This window comes from Lutra lutra, chromosome 7 (genome assembly GCF_902655055.1).
Source record: "Lutra lutra chromosome 7, mLutLut1.2, whole genome shotgun sequence".
NCBI lineage: Eukaryota > Metazoa > Chordata > Mammalia > Carnivora > Mustelidae > Lutra > Lutra lutra.
The window spans coordinates 44,400,959-44,425,305 of record NC_062284.1 but is presented as its reverse complement, the minus strand read 5'-3'; the positions used below and the strand labels follow the sequence as shown (position 1 = coordinate 44,425,305).

At 36.9% G+C, this 24,347-nt stretch overlaps 1 protein-coding gene and 1 long non-coding RNA gene across 5 annotated transcripts in view; one reads left to right on the top strand and one right to left on the bottom strand.

Moving 5' to 3' along the window:
* The window catches only part of USP3 (ubiquitin specific peptidase 3), a 115,450-nt gene that overhangs the window by 25,370 nt on the left and 65,733 nt on the right, over positions 1–24,347 (bottom strand). For 3 of the 4 annotated variants that reach the window (XM_047736353.1, XM_047736356.1, XM_047736357.1), the window contains 5 exons: positions 22,420–22,533; positions 12,341–12,487; positions 11,638–11,682; positions 9,367–9,473; positions 9,142–9,222 (listed from right to left, as the gene is read on the bottom strand). In XM_047736353.1, coding sequence (XP_047592309.1) covers positions 9,142–9,222; positions 9,367–9,473; positions 11,638–11,682; positions 12,341–12,487; positions 22,420–22,533 — 494 coding nt within the window. The remainder of the gene's footprint in view (positions 1–9,141; positions 9,223–9,366; positions 9,474–11,637; positions 11,683–12,340; positions 12,488–22,419; positions 22,534–24,347) is intronic. The other variant, XM_047736354.1, reaches the window with a different exon arrangement.
* Positions 4,968–23,368, top strand: LOC125104086 (uncharacterized). Its single transcript, XR_007128584.1, has 5 exons — positions 4,968–5,344; positions 6,499–6,721; positions 7,836–7,914; positions 21,488–21,893; positions 22,870–23,368. It is a non-coding gene; the product is annotated as an uncharacterized LOC125104086 (long non-coding RNA).

Here is a 24,347-nt window from a genome sequence, read left to right as displayed (position 1 = left end):
TTCTATCTTGAATCAATGTGGTTCTTTGTCCAGCAAGAAGGACCATGAAGGGCAGACAAAATTCTTCCTCTTCAACAGTTGACATAGTCAGCAGGATACTTTAACATGCTAGACATAACTGCACCTGAAGTCCTTGGGACATCTGACATGCAGCCAACAGAAGGTAAGATTTCTTCCCTGTCAATCTCCCAGAATCTCTATCTGTAGAGTCTGACAGAGCAGGAGTGGTGACAGTCCTTTTTCCTTCCTGCTACATTTAAAATTAGCAGGAGAAAATATTTGTGGAAACTAGGTCCTTGGGGTTAGTTATTAAATTATTTAAATTGTCTCTGATTAAATTTGGTAGAGCACTCTTTTGTTTACAGATTCATTTCTTCCCAGAGGTAGTTTTTGAGTTTGGTTGTTTTTTTTTTTAGCCTGTGTTTTAAGACTGTTGCTAAGGGACATCTTAGAAGCTAAAGCCCATAACTTGGTAGAAAAGCTACTAGAGTCCTCACCAGCCCAAGAAGACTCTCATGAAAACTAAGTTGGTCACAGAACAGATTAGATTGACACTAGTTCACCTACTAACCTCAAACAAACTTCCTTGCAACAGGGTACACTGCTAAACAACACAGAGTCCCCAGTCCTGTAGCACATCCCTTGTGTTTTCATGGGAGACCAGAGACCCCATTTTCACCATCCTTACTGCTTATACAATGAAGCCCTTTGCTTTCTGAAACTAACTTTTAGATCATGTGGGCCATCATCTATGCCCTCTTTAGATGCCTCCTGCATCTTTGGTTTAGCCATTAAAAGGCTTATTGGTTGGAGTTGTTAACAGATTATTCATCAATGGTCTTTAAATTGCTTATATTGAAAAGAAAAATATGCTGTATAGAGAACTCTCAACTCTCTTATTAGTATAACAGCATGCCTTAGGGACTCCCTTAACAAGATGGACAGAAGACTAAAAAATAAATGTCCATCTCCAAAGTAAAATCCCCTTAAAATCTGGTATGCCTTCAGCTCAGGTCATGATCCCAGGGTCCTGGGATTGAGCCCCATGTCTGACTCCCTGCTCAGCAGGGAGTCTGCTTCTCCTTCTGCCCTTCCCCCAGGTCATACATGCTCACACTTTCCCTCTTTCTCAAATAAATAAGTAAAAATCTTAAAAAAAAAAAGATTTGGGGCGCCTGGGTGGCTCAGTGGGTTAAGCCGCTGCCTTTGGCTCAGGTCATGATCTCAGGGTCCTGGGATCGAGCCCCACATCGGGCTCTCTGCTCAGCAGGGAGCCTGCTTCCCTTCCTCTCTCTCTGCCTACTTGTGATCTCTATCAAATAAATAAATAAAATCTTTAAAAAATAAAAATTAAAATTAAAAAAAAAAAGATTTAAATTTTTAAATTTAAAAAGATTTTTTATAAACTTTTAAAAAAGATTTAAAATTTAAAAAAATTTTAAATTAAAAATTTTTTTAAAAGATTTTTACTTATTTATTTGACAGAGAGATCACAAGTAGGCAGGGGGTGGGGGAAGCAGGCTCCTTGCTGAGCGGAAAGCCCAATGCAGGGCTCAATCACAGGACCCTGAGATCATGACCTGAGCCAAAGGCAGAGGCTTAACCCACTGAGCCACCCAGGTGCCCAAATAAGTAAAATCTTAAAAAAAAAAATCATCCACTTAACTCCCCCTTCCCTATGAGATTTATAGGGACTTAATCTCTATGTTCAAAGTATATAGGCTGCTCACATAAAAGCTGAAAGCCAGGAAATGAATTTAACAAAAGCACCTGAGACTGGCAATAAGGCTCACTTTGCTCCTACCTTCTAGGGCTCTGTAAGCAGGCTCAGCCAACTTCAGGCACTCCTATGCAATGTACATTGCAGACATATCCTAGCCACCCCCTCCTCCACTGAAAAAGAAGATCTTTTAAATTATAAAGCCCTTTTACCCCTATTTTGAAAAGATGGTACCAAAATTAGAGGGAAATGAGAAAGACTGATGATTATTCACTACCTTCCCTTCATAGAGAAATTGGGACCAAAATGTCTCCTAGGCCCTCCCACAAATGATATGTGAAAGGTCAACCTGCAGGGGCTAACAGAAGCCAAGGCTGAATTCCGTATGCTACAAGAAGGCTTTGTTGGGGCACCTGGGTGGCTCAGTGGATTAAGCCTCTGCTTCGGCTCGGGTCATGATCTCAGGGTCCTGGGATAGAGCCCCCACATTGGGCTCTCTGCCTACTTGTGATCTCTCAAATAATTAAAAAAAAAAAAAAAACCTTTAAAAAAAAAAAGGCGGCTTTGTTAAAATGCTTTATTTTGCTTACTATTTTAGTTAAAAAAATCTCCCTAATACAAAAAAACAGAGTTTAGTTTTAAAAGGCAAGTCAATCCCTTAATATTCTAAGCTTTATCCAGTTCTTGGGGAATTAGAAACAACTGCTTTACCAATCTGTACAAAACCAGAAATGCAACTCTAGAAACAAGTCCAAAGCCCACCCCTCCTTACCAATCCCTAACTCTCGCCTATTCCCCTTAAAATGTTTGTAGCTGTTATAAAAGATGAGGATATTGGAACAAAATTGTCCTGTCCTGTCCTCAAAAAAAAAAAAAAAAAAAGTAAACTTTAAAGAGCAGTTGCCCTGAAACTGAATTTTTTGGCTTTCTTCTTCAATTTCTTGAAATGATAAATTTTACCATGTTTTTAAAATATAAACACAGCCCACAATTGCCTGAGACTGAAGAAAAAATGGGGGAAAGAGGCCTTTCTAAAATGCCTCTTGTGTCCAGACTCCACACCTCTGGTAATAGGCAAATTTGCTCCAGATTTCCACATTGGAGAAAACCTGGGATTCTTTCTCTGTTCCTTTGTGATGTGAGTTTTCTATTCCCATCTCCCCAAGAGCCATTCTTTGAAATACAAACTTTAGAGAAGTTTTTCATCAAAAAATAAGAGGTATTTAGAAATTGGAACTTCAACGTCCTCCAAAAAAAAGCTACAATACTTTGTTTGCATCTTGTCTGTGTATGTCCACATGTTATAAATGTGACATATTTTCTTTACCTCCAGATGGTATCACCAAAATTAATTTGTGAAAGAGTTCTTTTTAGTTGGTTTCAAGTCAAGCACTTGTAAGTATTGGGAATTCCAAAACTCAGAAAGATAGAAACTAACCTAAATGTTTTCCAAAATCACGTGATCTGGGAAAATATTCAGTATTAAAGCTAATTTTAGGTTGTTGGTTTAATTAAGAAAAAAATCTCTTGAGAGTTACCAGCATTAAATATATGACTATCATTCTACCCATGTTTATGGAAAGCCAAGTAAGTTCACCTCTGCAAATTTATCAGAAAAAAAACTTAAAATAATGATTGATTTTTGTCTAATGCTTAATGAAATTTCTGTGGGTAATCTAAACCTAAGAACAAGCTAATTAAATAGATGTAAATAAGACAAAAAGGTTTGTAGGCGGGGTGCCTGGGGGCTCAGTTGGTTAAGCATCCAACTCTAGATTTCTACTCAGGTCATGATCTCAGGTTGCACTCTGTGCTGGGCTGTATTACAGCCTGTTTAAGATTCTCCTCTCACCCCTGCAAAAAAGGTTTGTAGGTAAACTTTTAAATAGCTTCCAAAGTCCTTGGTAACCTGACAGTTTAAAATTTTTTACTGAGTTAAATTTATTGAGATATCTAAGTCATTTCCAGATAAAGTAAAATAATAAGACATTAGGTATTGAATATAGGTTCAGAAAATGGGTGTCAATAGGTTAATTTACTTGTGTCTTATTACAGAGAAACTAAATAAATATGGACCTTTAGTAAACCTGGTTTGTGCTTTATTGAAAAACTGTACTATGAAAAAGCACATTCTTAAAATTATGAAATGTTTTCACAAATTTGCTATTCTAAATACTGGTATAGCAGTTCAAAATTGCTTACTACTTAGTTTTCACTAGAAATTAAGGTTTCTGGGAGTTAAGAATTCTAATAAATATAATTAAGAATACCAGAAATAATAAGGAAAACAATTCCATATGCAAGGAAATGTGTTTTTGGTAGAAAAAGGTATGAGAAACAGAAATACACTTCTAAAGTGAAACTTTTTAAAGAATGTAAAAAAGTTCGTTCCATAAGGTTTATGGAAAAGGAGTATTTGGAAAGGGATTTTATGTGTGATCAGTACTGGCTAAGATTAGGATAAATTTAGTAAGTTTTAATATAAAAAATAAATTGCGAAGTTGAATTTTTTTGTTAAAAGGACAAATTACAAATCTGCTTTTAATAAAAAACTGTAAATAAAGGTTTTTCTTTTCCTTTAAAGTTATCTGCTTAGAAATCAAGGATTCTGTGTTTTGCCAAAATAATCTATTTATCAAGTCTTCGATTTTTTAAGAAAACTGAGTCTTAATATTAAAGCTATTAAATTTTGCTCACAACTATGTAAGGTTCTATATTTTTGCCTTTTATTCCTTTGAAATCTTTTATTGTCCTTTTGGTTAGATAATTAAATACATTTCATAGTGCCCTATGATCCTATTAATCAAATGTTCAAACTGACATACTTCCTAAAATCAAATCCTAAAATGAAGTCTTTTGACCACAGTCTGAGGTGTTCCAGATAGGCCTTAGAATATTTCATTGTCAAATAAGTGATACGAAACCCTCTTAGATTATATTTATGTAGATAGGGTAAGTATTCTAAAATTGTATAAAACTCCTAGAAACCTGATGTCCTAGTATGTTATATGTTGAGAGTCATATAAATAACCAAATTTCTTTGTTAACTGAATCACAGTGAACTCTAATACAGTTACTATTTTGCTCTGATGGTACTGCAAATGTGCCTTATCTTCAGTGAGACTCATAAAAAGAACTTTGAATACAGGTTTCTGGTAACCTTAATTCTTAACATAAAACTGGTAAGAATTTCTGAACTAGTGGAAGAACTGGATTCAAGCAAAACAATAATATGGAACTGAAAAATTTATCCTTTTTAGCTCTTTATGACCTTTAAAGCAATTTAATAGAATATACCTTTGTGAACAAATTGAAACATTTATCTTTTTCCCTACCTGAATTCTTCAGAACTCAGAAACTCTAAGTATTCTTATATTTATTTGCATAAGTTCAATAGAATTCTGTTCTCCCTGTAACAGGACACAATTGGAAACATTTGTTATATAACCAAGGCTTTGACTGGAATGTCCTATTTGAGAAAGAGATGGATAAACTGAGATGTGACCAGATAGTTTTAAATGACCAGACAGCTTTAAGGAACTAGGTTGACTTTAAGAAGCCAGTAAAGCCCCCAGAAGTACCAGTTTGGTACCCTGCTTACAGAGTTCCCAGCAGCCTTACCAGGTAAGTAAAGGTTGGCACTCCCTGGCAAATACAGGAACCAGGGATAGTTTGAGGAACTCGAGCAGAGAGGAATTCCCCCAAATCTGCAGGAATTGAAGACGTTCTGATGGCAAGTATCTGGCTTGGCTTCTGCCTCAAGAGGATGTTAAAACTTCAATCTTTAAAACCTGCTGGAAACTTTTTCAAGAATCTACCTAATCAACTGCTATTCTTTGCCACATTCATATAAATGATCAGGCCAAGTTTTTTTGAAACTAGACTTAATTAGTATTGATTTGGCTACCTATAAAGGGTGATTTTAGAGAAAACAGGTTTCAATAACATATCTGAGTAAATATTAGATTGCAATATTGTTCATTGGAACCTGGACTAGATCTTGATTTCTTCTAATTTCCTCCAGTGCTTAACTATAATTCTCCAAAGTAACATTTTTAATTTTTCTTCCAACCTTCTACATTGGATTCATCTGAAAACTACAACTGCCCTTTTCCCTGAAGCCCTACAAACTAAATTTATGTAAACTTCAGAGAGATCATCCCAACAGCTCACATATAGGCAATCTTCATGCCTGCTGCTGTGGGTCACTCAAAAAGATCATCAGACATTCAAACTAAAAGCCAGTGCACTCAAGATGGTTCAAACTTAACATCAAAAAATCTTGACTGACTACCCTCAAAATTCAGAAACTGGTTTATAATTCGATCCAATCAGTTAACCACTGTTTTTGTTTCCACAGAAATGCCTCTTATTTAATACCTGACTGCTTGAACCTTAGGCCTAACCTGCATCACTGCCTCCCAAAACAAGTTTGGACTGAACAGTCAATCGACCAGCTCAATTTTAATGTGTGAAATTTTAGGGAAGTTTCAGAGGAGAAAACTGCAGGGGCCCAGGGCAGGACACCCCAAGATGGGCCACTTTGGCATGAACATTATTTTGAATTAAAAGCAAGCAAACCCAGCAAATTCAGGAAAAGCTTTACCTTCCCCTCAACTGCCTACATTTACATTGCAAGGGAGAGCCTGTACCAAGAAGTGACTATTAACAAGAGATTCTTCTTTACCAAAGAAACCTACCTAAGAGGAGAAACTTTATTCTCCAAACATTTCCTCTCACATTCCTGCTAATGGTCTTTCTCCCCTTTGTGTCCTCAGACTCCTACCTTCTCAGCTCACAGAAGCCTCATGTTGCTGGTCTTCAAAATATTATGTCTGTGTGGATTCCCCATACATAACAAAATTAAATCTGATACTCTCCTCATCTGTCTCATGTCAACTTGGTTCTTAGTCCAGCTAGAAGAACTTTGCCGGCCAGAGAAAATTGTTCTTTCTGGATATAGCAGTTCTGCATGGCTGGAAGAAATCCTACTTGATCTCTGTATGTTATTTTATTACAGTATTAGATTCTATTAGCTAATATTTGGTCTATAATAATCTTTCCTTTTTTGTCAGATTTTAGAACTGGGATTATTTTAGCCTCTCATAATTTGCATGTTTTTAGTTAATTTCAAATTCCAAGGATCTTTCTCACCATCACCTTTCCTTTCTAAATGAAAACTAAGCCTGTCAATTAACATTCCAAAAAACACACAAGTAATCCTCGTGTTAAAGCACATAAAAGCATGTAAAATGTAATCATGACTCCAACTGTTTAGTAAAGAAATCCATATCAACTGGACACTCGATGTCCAAAAAAAAGTAGTACCCTTAACTGATAACAGTGTTAAACAGAAAGAATGACTCTACCATCTAGTTCTTTAAGCCAACAGTCAGCTCTTTAACAAAATAAAAAATCAAGTCTGAAAACTGAAAGGAAAGCCAGCTGAGAATACAGGAAATCTGTTTTCAGCCAAACCCGAAACCCTTCAGGATGGTCTGGGCCCCCTGAAGTTAAATCCCAATCCCATCAAATTTCAGTGAGTCTATGCCAAGAAAAATACTACTTGGGAAGCAAGGCAAATGCCATTTGCCACTCGTTTGTAGTACCAATCAACCACTTAAGCTATGTCATACAATCTCCTCCTGGACAATTCAAGAAAGTAAGGTCTCTCAGTATTAAAACATTCTGGCATAGGTAATAGGTAAAACGCTACAGAGTACTATAAGAACCATACTACGTGACCAATGCTGGATGAAGGGGGACACAGTACAGAAGGAAGAAAGAACCCTGAAGCAACCAGTGTCTCTGGGTCTTCCAAAGATCATCTGGACTTAGTTTTATTTAGGAAATATTGTTCAAATACATATCCACATAGTTATGTTAAGTAATGTTTGAAGAAATTATAAAATGAAGCTCTATCCAGTTTAGATTATAGAGTTTGAGGTTAATTCCTTTCCTCACTGCTTTCCTTTCCAAATGATCAAATGTTTGCTTTATGATTAAATTAGCTTGTACTCTCAAGCCATCAATATAAAGAGAAAATAATCTGAGATTTGATACCAAGTATATTGTGATATTTTCAAAACCTGTATTTCAAAACCATCTATTTTAGAGGGAAGATGAGTGGATGCAGCTTCCTTAAATTTCTTCTGTGCTCCTGTTCAAAAGAGACCATCAACACTGTTGCAAAGGTAGGGAACAACTGAAAGCCTCTACAAAATGTTCCATATACGGAGTTATTCTCCTGTCTTATAGTAGTCCAGTGTATTTGACAGCTACATCCTGAGGGAGTTCAAGAAACTACCTGAGCAACAGGGCTACAAGCAAGACCTCCTCTGCTCCTCTTATAACAAGCCCGATGCTGCCAAATGCACCTGTGACACAGAATTCTGCCTGTCCCTCCCCCAACAGTTGTATTTTTACTAGCACATTTTTTGAGAATGAGCAAGTGGCAGTAGAATAATCTGATTCTACAGCAGTACTGCCCGATAGAACTTTCTACAATAATGGAAATGTTCTCCAGCTGTGGTGTCCAATACAACACCACTGTCACACGCAATTACTGATCACCTAAAATATGGTTAGTGCAACTAAGTGCATTTTTAATTTTAATTTACATTTTACCAACCATCTGTGACTTCACCATAGTGGACAGTGCAGTTTTCAACCAATGAGAATCTTTTGTAGGAAAAGACTGGGTGGGTGTGTGTGTTCTCTCTCCTATATGTAGATTTTTTTTTAAATCCTTATGACAATATTCTCTAGAGCAGTTGAGGAAAAAACTACTTTTAGTCAACAGACAATTCAGCGTAGGGATTATGTTCAGTGTAGAGTTACTCAATAATAGAATACAGACTAGGCCCTCTTTCTTTTTTCTATCCTAGTTTCTTTTTATGGCCAACAAAAACAGTAAGTCACTTTAAGGATTGGTCAAAGATCAACCTTTTGGCCTTGATGAAAATAGTTAACACTAATCAGGGGAAAAAAACTGTTCCAAATCTCACAGTCTTCAATTAAAGCAGAGCCTCAGGCTTATCAGTAGATTTCTAAAACTATTAATCATAGAAAAGAGTAACATCATAACTTATTAAACTTAGCTAAGTGTTCTTTCCTTCTATGGATACTAGTGGGACATCCACAGAATACATTCTATTTCATTAAGTCAGAAGCAGCTTGTTACAGACTCTCAATTTTAAAATCAGTATTAAAGAAAAAGGTGAGAAATATGCTTGCCTGAATATCTCTGGCACCCATTTTTTTTCTTTCTTTCTGATAGGAGGAGACATTCAGGTTTGACTTCTGTTAAATTATAACACAAACTCATTCAAGCAATTAACAACATAACAGATGGATGGAGTTTATGAGTCTATTCAGCTATTTTAGAGGAAAAAAGTTCTACAACATTAAAGTATCTTTACCTCGTAATGAACAAACTGGTCCATTTTCTTGATTCTTTGAGCGCTTATTTCTGAACTGACTTGGAATATCTAATGAAAGGTCTTAAAAAGAAACAGGAAAACAGCTGTTAAAGGGATATACCACACTTAGAAAAGAATTTCAAAAATTGATGTATTTTTACATTTATCTTGTACTGTCTTAAGTTTTCAAAGGAAACATTAAAATTTTAATACAATATGTCTTACCTAGGAATGGATCAAACTTTCTAGATTCTGTCCCACATATGAGGCAGTTAACCTCATTTTGGAGAATACCTCCGAATATAGCTGTGACAACTGTAGATGCTCCATTTCTAAAGAAAATCACCACACAGGAAAACATCTCAGTAAAAACTAAAATATGTATAACAGCTGCTATACTTCTTTGGGGGGGGGATATGTATATCATTTATTTATTTAAATTATGAAATAATACAAAGACTTTAAAGCTATATAGAGGTATACCAAATAAAAGGTTTAAGCCACTTAGCCTCCCACAGCCCCACTTCCCATCCTGCTAATTCCAACCCCTCAGAGGCCTGGTGTGAAGATGAAATGGAGTATATATGTATAGTACTTTCAGACAGGTGTTTACCAAAAAGAAAGCCCTTACATTATTTCAAGGCTCTTTTATTAGGATAATAATTAGAACCACACCTGCTTTTTTTTTTTTCCAAAGTACATCTCTTGAACACGTACCTCACCCTTTTTGACAGCAGATTGGCATGCCACAATACGAACACAGACTGGATACAAGAACCACCAAGAAAGTGTACCATGAAAGCATGATTAGCAAACGCTTATTACAGCACTTACTCTATGCCGAACTCCATTCAAAGTACTTTCCATGTATTAAATCAGTTAATCCTCAAAACAAAGCTAAGGAGCAGATACCATTATCCCCATTTTACAGACTAGGAAGCTGAGGTCCAACTTGGGCGAGGGTCACTCAGCTCTTAACACTATGTTCCTTTTCTTAATTTAACCAATATAATATTAATGGTTCTCCAGGTTGTTTCAGTTGCTTGCTATCATTAATAGTCCTACAGCAAACATGTATTAACCTTTGTGCACTTACGCATGCAGTTACTTGTCAGAAAATGCTCTTCTTTGCAAATAGTAATCTGAGGTGGTTTCCCTCACTTGCAAACAATAACACTCCTAATACACTGAACTTTACTTTCTGAGGTGCTCCAAATTAAACCTACTGCCACAATGAGACAGACAAAAGCTACTCGAGCAATTATATTATTTTAAAAGTTTGCTTCCTTTTCCATGAAAGGTCTTCTACTCTTTACTGGCAAAGAAATATACTGCAGCTTCATCTTTTTAAAAATCTGTTCATAAAATATACAGCTATAGTAAATTAAAAAGGGAAGATACACTGGAACTATCTAATATAACAGCCATTTTATATTTAAGATCTAGGTCATAAACAAAGGGCACACCAAATAAACTACTGGAATCAAGGGACCATGACTCTTTCATACTGATGTTCACTTATAATACTGACCTTAATTACAATGGAAAAAGCAGTACATTTAGACTCAATGTAGTTATTCCTTCATAATTTCTTCCTCTGAGAAAAGGATACTCATCGAGTCTTGGCTATCTGATGTGTATGGCATTAAGTTAGGTATACAATGATTGAAAACAAAATTCATAAATGATTTCAAAACTGCTTTCTCATAACTGTACGCCAAGAATGTTTAAACATTAGTTACTCGGACAGACTTTTATGCTTGCTAGGGTCTTTTGTATTAACAGCAATGATTTTTCTATGTATTATTAAGAACAGATCTGTCATTTATTACTACCATCCCCACCTTTGATAGCATTGGCTGTGTTTACACAAGTAAACACAGGTATTGCACAGGAGACCTTTTTTGTAGTTTTAGCAAATATGATCCTTGGATCCTGTAGTGAAAATTTTTTTCTTTCTGTTCCTATCTCATTAGTGGAACCTAAAATTACTACTCTTTAAAATATAACCAGACATGGGTTAATACTGAAAACTCCTTAGCTACTAGAAGATCATCCTAGGACTATTACACAGTGGGACTCCATGAGGGTACCTTGGGCATCAAATAAAATAATAAAGACATATACCCTCTTACTTCACACAGACTATCCCTGATAGAGCCCGGTTCAATATTATCAGTATACAAAAGGTCATCATAAAGTACAAAGCAGAATTTTTCACTTAATACTACTTTTAACTTGGTGCTAGCAACAAGAACAATTCTACCAGGTCACATATCCCTCCCTTCTGTACTCGTTTCTGATTGGAACCATAGTTATCAGGACCTAGAAAGCCAAACATTTTGAAAGGTATAGCAATTCAAACAGTTGCCCTTCTCTGATACAACCAGATGAGCTATGAGGCTGCTCTGTCATTAAAAGGACCCTAACTGAACACTAAATCAGATTTATGAACTGCAAGGCAATACAATACGGTGATCCCTATATATTACTTACTCTTTTCTTTCTGTCTTTGGGGAGTTTGTCTTGTAAATCCCTTTCCTGCACAGGTCAAAACAAAGCTTTTCAAAAAATTTGAACAAAAGGAGACTACAATTAAACAAAATTAGACTGAAATAACAGTAAATCATCCTGAACTTAAGCAAAATAAGCTTTCTAATCTCAATGTATATTTTGGGGTATTAGTACCTAGGAAAGCAATCTAAAAGGTTTGTTTTGTTTCCTACTGAGAGGCAAAAAATTCTGAGAATTTACAAATGCCTCAATTTCATTAAAGTACAGATATATTTTAGGAAAATACACATTTAAAATATTTTTAAGCCTTTGTTTCTAGTGAAGAAATATAATTATTTTAGTACTGAAAGTTAAGTCTTCCAAATATCATTTGATATATTTGGCAGGGAATTTTCAAGTGCTAAATTGTACAAAATGTTTTCTGTTTTTTTTTTTTCAACCTTTAAAAAGATCTGTACCAAAAACTATCAGGACTATACCAAGAGGCAAGTACAAGAGGTCTCTGGTTGGAAGCAGGAGGCATGTGCTAGACCACTTGGTTATAAAATTCAAGTGCACAAAAGTTTCAGCCAAAGTCCAGGGAAACTCTCCACCTTCCATGATAAATCTAATAAGCAATAACACAAACAGAAACGTCTGAGGTCCTCCTAAAAAAAAAAAAAAAAAAAAGGAAACTACATCTTACATGCAACATTTGTTACTTGCAGATAGAGCAGAATTCTCCTGTAGAATTGCTGAGCGGGAAACACCGTTGAAACCGCCCTGGAGTTCCAAGTGCAGGTGGTCCAAAAGGTAGCGCATGAATTCATGGGCATCCTGTTGCTGATAGCCCCTTAAAGCAAAAAGAAGCAGGCCATCACCGGGGAAGCTCCACATGCCCGGCCAAACATGCAGGAAGGCAAAGTGCTGCAAAGGGCTACAGCCCTGCACTCAGAGCACAGTGGACTCCCTGGCCGTTCATCCCCACTTGTGTCAGGGTTTACTTCTCCTCAAGGAAAATTTCTCAAATTTCTCTACAAGGAAAAAGTCTACTAAAAGAAGTCTGAAAACACAGAATATGAGAGCTAATCTCAACTGAACTAACTTTACAGATGAAGAGAACTAAGGAGCAAGAGAAAGGCTGTGTGACGTGCCTAAGTCCTACAACAAGAGAGTAACAGAGATGGGGTGGACTCTGGTTTTCCTGCTATCTCACATGGCCTCTCCAGAAGATGCTCAAATGTTAAAATGTCACATCTTTCCCTCGCCAGAAACCTTGGTCTTATAAACCACCAATATAAGAGATAAGGAATTTAAAACTATTTTTTAAACTGAAAGATATTGTTTTTTTAACACTGGTTGAAAGGAAGAAAAACTTTCTAAACAGTCTCTACTTGGATCCTAATCTCTGATTTAAGACATTTTTCATATAAATACTTTAAAAAATGCATTGACTCATATACACTTATGCTCTAGCCTAAAACTTGAATAAAGCAGCAACATATTCTTAGGTTATTTTTTTTTTTTTTTCGTTTTATTTTTTCAGTGTTCTTAGGTTTTTTTTTTTTTTTAAAGATTTTATTTATTTATTTGACAGACAGAGATCACAAGTAGGCAGGGAAGCAGGCTCCCTGCTGAGCAGAGAGCCCACTGCGGGACTCGATCCCAGGACCCTGAGATCATGACCTGAGCCGAAGGCAGCGGCTTAACCCACTGAGCCACCCAGGCGCCCTTAGGTTATTTCTTATACTGAATTCAGAAAGGAAATGATAAGGATTTTTTTTTTTTTTTTTTTTTTTTCTGAGAGAGAGCACACCAAGGGAGGAGGGGAGAAGGAGAAGAGGGAGAGAAAGACTCTTAAAGCAGGCTCCATGCCCAGTGCAGAGCCCAACTTGGGGCTTGATCTCAAGATCCTGAGACCATGACCTGAACTGCAATCAAGAGTCAGATTAGGGGTGCCTGGGTGGCTCAGTGGGTTAAAGCCTCTGCTTTCGGCTCAGGTCATGATCCCAAGGTTCTGGGATCTAGCCCCACATCGGGCTCTCTGCTCAGCAGGGAGCCTGCTTTCCTTCCTCTTTCTCTGCCTGCCTCTCTGCCTACTTGTGATCTGTCAAATAAATAAATAAAATCTTTTAAAAAAAAAAGTCTTAAAAAAAAAAAAAAGATTAACTTAACTGACTAAACCACCCAGGTGCCCCTAATACAGAATTCTTATACTAATATAGACCATGACAAGTGAACAGTAATGAAGGCTGACAGAACATGAAGTTGGTACACTTAAAGGTTACAGAGGTTTATGTAGACAAAATAAATCAAGCAATGATATACATACTTTATAAAACTACAGATAGAAAAGATTTCTGCCTACATTCTGCCAACATGTAAAGTTCCCTTTATCTCTCAAATCACAAGTTTTTCTGGCTTGGTCTTGAGTCAAAACTTCCACCACTCTTCCAGGCAGTGGTTCCATAGGTGTCTTTCAACTAGAGTTTCCCTCAATATACATTTCTCCCCTTTCCCTAAAATTTCTTGTGGAAATCATAAATTATGAAAAGCATCTACCTAACCAATGGAACTTAAGTCAGAAATCACTTTAGTATTTCACTATAACTTTTTCTGAACTATTTAACAACTGAGTCTCAAAATATGTTTAAGTAGTTCTTCTAAGACTCCTTTTTAAAAAAATGTTAAAATTCAGTCAGAAGTTTTCTTTTTTTTTTTTTAAAGATTTTATTTATTTATTTGACAGAGAGAGATCACAAGCAGGCAGAGAGGCAGGCAGAGAGAGAGGAGGAAGCAGGGTCCCTGCGGAGCAGAGAGCCCGATGCGGGGCTCGATCCCAGGACCCTGAGATCATGACCTGAGCCGAAGGCAGCGGCTTAACCCACTGAGCCACCCAGGCGCCCCTAAAATTCAGTCAAAAGTTTTCAAAGTTGTTAGCTCCTTTACATATCTACAAAAGGTACTTAAAAAAAAAAATCTACAGAGGTGCTTTAAACTTTTTCATTACAACATCCATTTTTTTTATGACTCAAAGGTAAGAGGCATCTTAGGTATCTTAGGTCATATTTGAAATTCTATCACATATAAAAATAATTTCATTCTCTCACCAAAATAAATTAGTATCTAATCCTTTTTCTAAAATGGATCATGAAACCAGTACTTTGTAGTTATGCTGATTTGAACTTTCAGCAAACACATGACCATCCCTTTTTAAAAAACAATCTGCCTAGAAATCAATCAAATAGAAACCAAAAGAACAGTAGAACAGATCAACAAAACTAGGAGCTGGTTCTTTGAAAGAATTAGTAAGACTGATAAACCCCTGGCCAGACTTATTAAAAAGAAAAGAGAAAGGACCCAACTAAATAAAATCATGAATGACAGAGGAAAGATCACAACTAACACTGAAAAAATAAAAACAATTTTAAGAACATATTATGAACAACTCTATGTCAACAATCTAGACAATCTCGAAGAAATGGATGCATTCCTAGATACATATAAACTACCAAAACTGAACAAGGAAGAAAAAGAAAACCTGAACAGACCCATGACCCACAAGAGAATTAAAACAGTAATGGAAAATCTCCCAGCAAACTAGAGCCCCGGGCCAGATGGCTTCCCAGGGGAATTCTACCAAACATTTAAAGAAGAATTAATACTAATTCTTCTGCAACTGTTCCAAAAAACAGAAATGGAAGAAAAACTTCCAAACTCATTTTATGAGGCCAATATTATCTTGATCCCAAAACCAGACAAAGACCTGATCAAAAAGGAGAATTACAGGGCGCCTGGGTGGCTCAGTGGGTTAAGCCGCTGCCTTCGGCTCAGGTCATGATCTCGGGGTCCTGGGATCGAGTCCCGCATCGGGTTCTCTGCTCGGCAGAGATCCTGCTTCCCTCTGTCTCTCTCTGCCTGCCTCTCCATCTACTTGTGATCTTTCTCTGTCAAATAAATAAATAAAATCTTAAAAAAAAAAAAAAAAGAATTACAGACCAGTATCCCTGATGAACATGGATGCAAAAATTCTCACCAAAATACTAGCTAATGGGATCCAACAGTACATTGAAAGGATTATTCAACACAACCAAGAGGGATTTATTCCTGGGCTGCAAGGCTGGTTCAACATCCACAAAAAACCAAACTGCCTAATTACATTCATGAATGTTTCCAACCACACCATGATTCTTTTGATTCTCTTTTCTTGTATCAAAACACATTATTTGGGGCATCTGGGTGGCTCAGTGGGTTAAAGCCTCTGCCTTCGGCTCAGGTCATGATCCTGGGGTCCTGGGATCAGCCCCGCATCCGGTGCTCTGCTCGGCAGGGAGCCTGCTTCCTCCTCTCTCTCTGCCTGCCTCTCTGCCTACTTGTGATCTCTGTCTGTCAAATAAATAAATAAAATCTTAAAAAAAAATACATTATTTTCTAATGTTTCCTTTACCATTAGAAATATGTACTTTTTTTTTAACATACATGAAATCATGGGACACTCAGCTGTTTTATAAGGGTATAAGTTTCTGTTTCAATTTGTGATCTTTACCAAAAAAAAAAAAAAAAAAAACGCACACACACACACAAAATCAGCTTCTTCTAAGACTATGAAATTTTTCCAACTCTGACTAAACAGACATTTACAACTCTATTTTTAAACAAATAATAGCTTCACTGACTTCTCTGAAAATCTTTTAAAAAATACTATTAAGTAAGTTAAATTCAACAAGTTTCAATGATCTTTTCAATTACTTCCCAATTATACAATCCGGAGCTTCAAAATTTCGTTGTTAGTTAACTTAGGTCTCTCCTAGTAATCATGTAGAAGGAAACACTCCTCATATTTAGGTTCAATGTTTGTTTTATATACAAATTATCTCAGTGATATCACCCAAATAAGTGCTGGTGAAATAGTGAGGAAATGGATTTATAAAGAACCAACTGGTATTTCTGCAACAAACTGGAAATAAGAAAAGAAGACAGAGAAATAACAGTGGCTCCGATGTTAATACTGTTCCTTATCTTAACTTGTTTACAACCTTAGGTAAAGATTACCTCCTTCTTAATGCTTAGAGAAACTCTGGGTCTTAAAGATGCTGTGATGAATAATGGTTGGAAAGCACAACGCAAATATAAAAGCCCAAAAGATCACAAAGCACCCCTTCTGAATGAAGGGGCCAAGAAAGAGGGACACTGCTGAAACACAATGTGCAGAAGAAATACAGAGTGTTTCTTCACAGTTTTTGGCATAAGGTAACAAGCTATATTTACCCAAATCTTATTAACAAAGAACTGCCCCAATGAAGAATGATGAAAGAAAACGTTACTTTGTTCCTCTGCTTAAGTGTGAAAAGCAGACATTCCAAATAATGAAACAGATACCACAGAATTCAGGCACACACAAGTACTTGTATGATGCCAACACACCTAACAGTGACATATACACCTGTGCATTACTGACTATTCTCTGCATTCTGGCAGTACCGGTACATAATGTGTAAGTTGGAAAGACCAATCAGAAACAGGATATGCCTATACAGAATAAAATTTTATCATTCTAGAACAAACTTTTAAAATACCTAGGGCACGCTGTAATTTTAGGCTCTGTTCTTATTTTTAAATATCTTTAAGAAGAAAAAAAATCTGGGACTCCTGAGTGGCTCAGTCATTGGGCGCCTGCCTTCGGCTTGGGTCATGATCCCTGGGTCCTGGGATCGAGCCCCACATTGGGCTCCCTGCTTGGCAGGAAGCCTGCTTCTCCCCTTTACCACTCCCCCTGCTTGTGTTCCCTCTCTTACTGTGTCTCTCTCTGTCAAAGAAATAAATAAAATCTTAAAAAAAAGAAAAATCTTTAACATTCATAAAAGAATTCTGAGTTGTTGTTTTGTCCAAATTGATATAACCTAAATCAATCAAATTTAGCTGCTATTCTACATTTTGTGACACCAATCATGGCTGAGTTTCTCCAAGACAAGAACACCAGAAAATGAAAATGATAAAAATAGCTCTTTTTGCTTACAAACACACAAAAAATATACAACAGCTAAATTCCTAGACAGAACTAATACTGCTTAATTATAAAATATCAACAGTATACCTGGAAAGATTATTTTTAAGATCTCACATGCAGAGACCCATTTGTTGTCCACAAAGATCTACCAGAATAGCTAACAGAAAAAAGTTTTTAGTAATTTATTCACCCATCTTTTTTTTTTTTAAAGATTTTATTTATTTATTTGACAGAGAGAGAGATCACAAGTAGACAGAGAGGCAGGCAGAGAGAGGGGAAGAGAAGCAGGCTCCCTGCTGAGCAGAGAGCCCGATGCAGGACTCAATCCCAGGACCCTGAGATCATGACCTGAGCCGAAGGCAGCGGCTTAACCCACTGAGCCACCCAGACGCCCTCACCCATAGTTTTTAAACATTAATTACAAGAACTGATAAGTACAAAACTAAAGAAAACTCCCTTGGAAGTTAAGGCAAATATATTAAAGTAAGTTTATGTGAAAGTAGAAATAGCATATAAATGATATGAGAAGTAAGGGAATAAATACCATGGCGCAATTTGAATTATCAAGAGATTCTCCTAGACAGTTAGCATTAAGCTGGACCTTAAAGAAGGAGACAGGGGTCAGGGCAAATACCATAGGACAAACATGACAAAGATACAGAGATAAAAAGATAAAATCATGTTAAGGAAGGCATAGAATAAAAAAAGGCTAGCAGAAAAGACTATTAAAACTAAAAGCAAATATCTTTTTTTTAAAGTAATCTCTATGCCCAACATGGGGCTCAAACTCACTACCCTAAAATCAAGAGTCTCATGCTCTCCCAACTGATCCAACCAGGCACCCTAAAGCAAGTATATTTTGATCCAGCAATTGCTGAGACCCTTGCATCTATATGTATGATACTATCTACTGCAGCACTGTCTGGAACAGCAAAAGGTAAGAAACAACCTAGATAACCACTGATAGGGGACTATACATAAATTACGATACAACTATAAAGTATAACATTGTGCAGCCATAAAATGAAAGAAGTTATTTAGATACCAGCATGAATTACCTCTAAGAAAAAAAGCATGAATATGTTACCATTTATGTTAAAGATTATACACACACACACAAACACACATAGAATATCAACAAAAGGATACACAAAAATCTAGTACATATAGCTGCTCCTAGAAAGCAAAAATGAATGGCTGGGCAATAAAGTAAAAGAAAAAATTTTCATTATATATCCTTTCTTTACCTTTTGAAATTCTCAGCCACCTGTATTTTACCTATTTAAAAAACATAAACTTAGTGGGATCTAGGTGGCTTGGTCAGTTAATGTCCAAGTGTTGGTTTCAGCTCAGGCCATGATCTCATGGTCCTGGTATCAGGCCCCACAAAGGGCTCCAAGTGAGTGTAGCATATAGTCTGCTTGAGATTCTCTCCCTCTCATTCTGCCCCTCCCCCTCTGCCCCTCTGCTTGCTAGTGCATGCTCTCTCTCTCTCAAATAAATAACATCTTTTAAAAAAAACCACCATAAACTTTAAGTTACTTTTCTGAAAAGGAAAGAGACAGGAAAAGCAGGGCATACTAGGATGCCATAAGAAGTGTGGTAAGTAGATATGTATGTTGGAAAGGCCAAACTTTGGTAAAAGTTTACCACTGGGCAACTGGCTTTTGGTTTGAGTAGGAAGAAAGAAAAAATAGTTTTGGTTGTTTCTATATCCAAAGCTGTTGTTTACATTTACAGTATATATATATTTTTTCATTATTTAATGGATGAAAGTTGTTCCTACTTTCACAGTCACGTATGTATTTCAGAGTCCTCATAGGTCATTCCAAGGGATCAAACTCCCTAGAACTTACCATAGGTTAATCAAGGAAAATGAGCTTCCTGACCTCTCTTAAAATTTTATTTTGTGATCATAAATACAACAGAAATGTAGTTCAAGATTCCTGGCACTTCCACATAGGCCATGTTACAGGAACTTTACCCTGCATACTTAATAAGAACAACAGTTTTGGAAGAAAGCCCCACATCTCCCGGCCTTGCCCCTGGGGATTGTGCAGTGACCTTACACTTAAGCTTTATCCTTGATATAATTTCAAGATCTAGATCTAACCAAGAGCAAATTATTCATCGATTACAAGAAAATGGGGAATGACTTCAATTACTGTGAAACTGAGAAAGCCCTGCTGAGAATACATAGGCATTCTACTCCCATGAGTCACTACGGAATCTAAGAGTTCATGTGAATTAGGAATCACTGCAGAAACTCAACTTGGTCACCTTCTCCAAGAGTCTTTTCCTTTCATTGCTAAGGATGCAGAATGTGCAAAATTAAGCATCGAAAAATTAAATCATGCTCACAGCTGGGCTATAGATACTTTATATAAAAGGCAGAGATGTGGGCAGATTTTGAGGAAAAGTAGAATTTTATTGAATATAAATTTCATACAATTTCTAAACTCTCACTTAAGAATAAAGGACCTGAGTCACCATGGGAACCAAGCAGAACAGTATGAAGTTAGTTGGTAGGCTTCACTCAGGCGTGTAGACAAATGACTGCTGACACATCTATCCTATACCAATTCCACAAAGACCTGAGTTCTAACTCTAACCCTAACAACACCTACTAGATGTGTAAGACTGAACAAGTTCTTCCTCCTCTGTCTCAGTTTTGTCTTTTTTAAAATGGAGCTAATACCTTACGACCCAGCAATTGCACTACTGGGTATTTACCCTAAAGTTACAAATGTAGTGATCCGAAGGGGCACATGCACCTGAATGTTTATAGCAGCCATGTCCACAATAGCCAAATTATGGAAAGAACCTAGATGTCCATCGACAGATGAATGGATAAAGAAGATGTGGTATATATACAATGGAATACTATGCAGCCATCAAAAGAAATGAAATCTTGCCATTTGTGACAACGTGGATGGAACTAGAGGGTATTATGCTGAGTGAAATAAGTCAATCAGAGAAAGACAACTATCATATGATCTCCCTGATATGAGGAAGTGGAGATGCAACGTGGGGGGTTTGGGGTGTAGGAAAAGAATAAATGAAACAAGATGGGCTCGGGAGGGAGACAATCATAAGAGACTCCTAATGTCACAAAATAAACTGAGGGTGGCCGGGGGGAAGGGGGGTAGGGAGAGGGTGGTGAGGTTATGGACATTGGGGAAGGTATGTGCTACGGTGAATGCTGTGAAGTGTGTAAACCTGGCGATTCACAGACCTGTACCCTTGGGGCTAATAATACATTATATGTTTATAAAAAAATTAAAAAATTAATTTAAAAAATGGAGCTAAAACTTCCTTTCTTGACGGGAATTTTGTGGTTGTTTTTTTTTACTGAAGATCAGATATAAAAGGCCTAAAGTGCTTAGGCATTCACTAAATAGAAACCAATTTTATATAATAACAAAACACAAAGACTATGTCCCTATCAAGAGTCTAACTGGGAGACTTTATTAGAAATGTTATATTAAGTCCAAACCTGGTTAGTGATAACTTAGCAGTCATTTCCACCTTTCCTATTTTGGAGTTGAGAAACTTCAAAATTCTTACAAAATTAGTTTCTTCTGAGAGGAGATTTAAATGTCACAATATATAAAAGAAGTTTTCTTCAAAACAAAGACCAGGGGTAACAACAGTCAATCATATCAGATCCTCAAGGCTAGACTTCTGGAGTAAGGCAACAAATGCCAGCTCTTTGAGGTTATTATCTTTTAAACACTCTTCTATACTACTAATATATCTAAACCACTATTAGGCAATAGAGCAAGATAAACTACTAAGTCTTACTACATACAGCATGCTGGGTGTTTTTATTTTTATTTTTTTCAGAAGGAAAGCGATGTATACTAGGTGCCAAACTCCTGACTAGCAAGAGCACAGACCTGCTTCAGAAGGACAAAATCGGCAGACGGTGGCAAAGGCTATTGTCAAACACCTGCAGTGCCTCAAATCTGCTGTTACCTGCATCCCTATTGAGAGGACTAACCTAGGAGAAGAGGCAGATTCCTCTGACAGCAAGGCTGTTTCCCTCCTCAAGTGATGCTAGAGAGAGACCAAGGAAAATACAGTGACTCTACAGCCACATTGGGATGTGGCCCAGCTACCTTTTGCAAACTGAATCCCAATGGACTTGACTTCAAAACCCAACCCAGAACCAGTGAATTTAAGACCACAGATTTCTGCAGATTACAAATGGATTTTTTTTTTTTTAGTTGAAATAAGATGGTGTATGATGGTAATGAATCTTCATAAGATTTTGAAAGAATTAATGGCATTTTGTCTGGCATGTTTTCCTAAATTATTTACAAGGGCACATGAGTTATTTACAAAGTCTTCGTTTTTAGAACGACAAAATATCCTACCGTTTGTTAGACATTTTTAATGTCTATATATTATTTAAACACCCACATTTGTCTAGTCAAACGATCCAACTGCTGTTATTCTTTTAAAAACAAAACAAAAGGGGCATCGGGGTGACTGAGTTGGTTAAGCGTCCGACTCTTGATTTCAGCTAAAGTCATGATCTTAGGGTCATGGGATCAGGCTCTGCGCTGGGCATGGAGCCTGCTAAAGATTCTCTGCCCCTCTCCTAAACCCTCCTCCCCCACCCCACCAAGGGCTCTAAAAATATAAAAATAAAAAAATAAAATAAAACCAGTCTTTATTAGTTAGAATACCACCAACTTCATAGGAAATTGTTCCAGGAACCAAAAAAAGACTAATATTAATGTTTTAAGTATCTTTCATTAAGTAATACTTACCTAAAATTTGGCATAATCTTCCAAACAACATAAAATAAGGACTCTGGGCTAAATGCAGTCTGGCTACCTTGCCATAAAGCACAAAGTGTCTTTCTGAACTCTTCCACCAAAGACCTGGAAAAGAGGAAGGGACAATACCCCTGGCATTAGTCAGAGGCTACTGTTTCAATGGATAATGTCCAATTGTCTACAATTCATAATAAAAAATGAAAAAAATAAAGAGTTTGGTTTCTCCTAAACTAATTCTGACAGTTTAGTAAGAGCTTCTCAAAACCCCACATAAACTGCAGTAATTACAGACAAAATTAGTTTTTAACCATACGGTGAACTTTGTCCCAAAGTAATGCCATACTTATACAATACAGCAATAGATAAGTTACAAACCAAATTACTTTAAAACGTACATTTTTTAAAAACTTAAAACAGAATCTCTTTCTCCTTTTCCTGCAGTTTTCCATCTTGCCCCTCATGAGGAACACTTCCCAGACCTCAGTGTGTGACCATCTGCTCATCTCTGCCTGAGACTGTTCATCTGGCCACAAAGCTTCAACACTCAACTCCACACCAGGACTCCAAAGCCAAATATGAAAGCTAGGTTTTCTCATGCCCACTTTTCGTCAGGTTTCTCCAGTTTCCAAGAGGAATTTTCTCCTGGATGTCCTCTTGTCACTTCAAACTCAATGTGCACTAAAGTTGCTCTCTATAACTCTTCTCTACTATCCTACAATACCCATTCTCTCCTCTTCTCTTATAGGAACAGAGCTTCCAATTTTTGCTTGGTATAAGAACTCCTGGAATAAAAAACTCTGAGTGTGTTCAACTTCTGAGAAATCCCTTAAAGAGAAAGAGTAGTCCTTCTAGCTTGAAGGACGAAATGGTGGTACTCCAGCACCACCCTGAACTATGTGCATAGGAGCCCTACACTAGGTTTGGTGGAATAGAAAGCTAGAAGGAGCCTGATGATTGTGGCAAACAGCCCTAGATAGATAATCTCCAGCTTTTACATGAGAAAATAAACAGTGGATGTTTAAGTCACTATTAATTTTGTTTTTCTATGCATGTAGCTAGAATGAAACACTTCCAATAACTAAACTGAAACATGTCCAAACAATTTTAGTATCTGTATCTGTCAATACAACTATCATACTCATGGATATCTGATTGATATCTCAGAGAATCTCAGTAACTTCTTGCTCAACCTCTGTCATTCAGTAGGTCCCTGAAATACAAATTGTATTTTTTACTTCCTGGACACTCTGTATTTGAGGAATTCCTTACCTTAAAAGTCTTAGTAAGAGACTGCCTCCCATTATGAAAGTTCTCAACTCCCTGCAGCCAAGACTCAGATGTATAGCCTGAATTCTGCCTATTTGAAGCTGAAGTTAGTGATACAAAGCTGGGGCAGTGACAAATCTTTGCTGGTGACAAAGATCATCTGGAGTGCAGGGGCAGCAGTAACAGCAGCATTCACCCAGCATCCAACTCCAACAGTGCTGGTAATAGGAACTTTGGTGTCACACACTGGGCAGCGTGCTGTTATGGGACAATGATGTTACAGAAGCAGTGATATCCTTATGGGATAGAGTTCCACGGGATGCTTGTGGTGATGGTCCTGGATGTCTGGATTCCAGACCTGATTTTCCACCCATCCAGTAATAGCTTACCAACAGACCTTCATTAAGCTCTTTTTCTGCCTACAATGGCCAGAGCCAATTTCTACAGTTTGTAATTAAACCCTAAATAACACTAATGCATCAAGTACTACTAATTCTCCTCTTAACTTTTGTGAAAATGCATTTTTTTCTTCCTTATTTCACTGCTATCTCCTCCAATCCAACTACTATAAAGTGTGAAGTCTTCTTGAATGCAGGCATTTTACAGTTCATCCTATATGCTGCAAAAACAAACTCTTAAGATATCAACTGTCG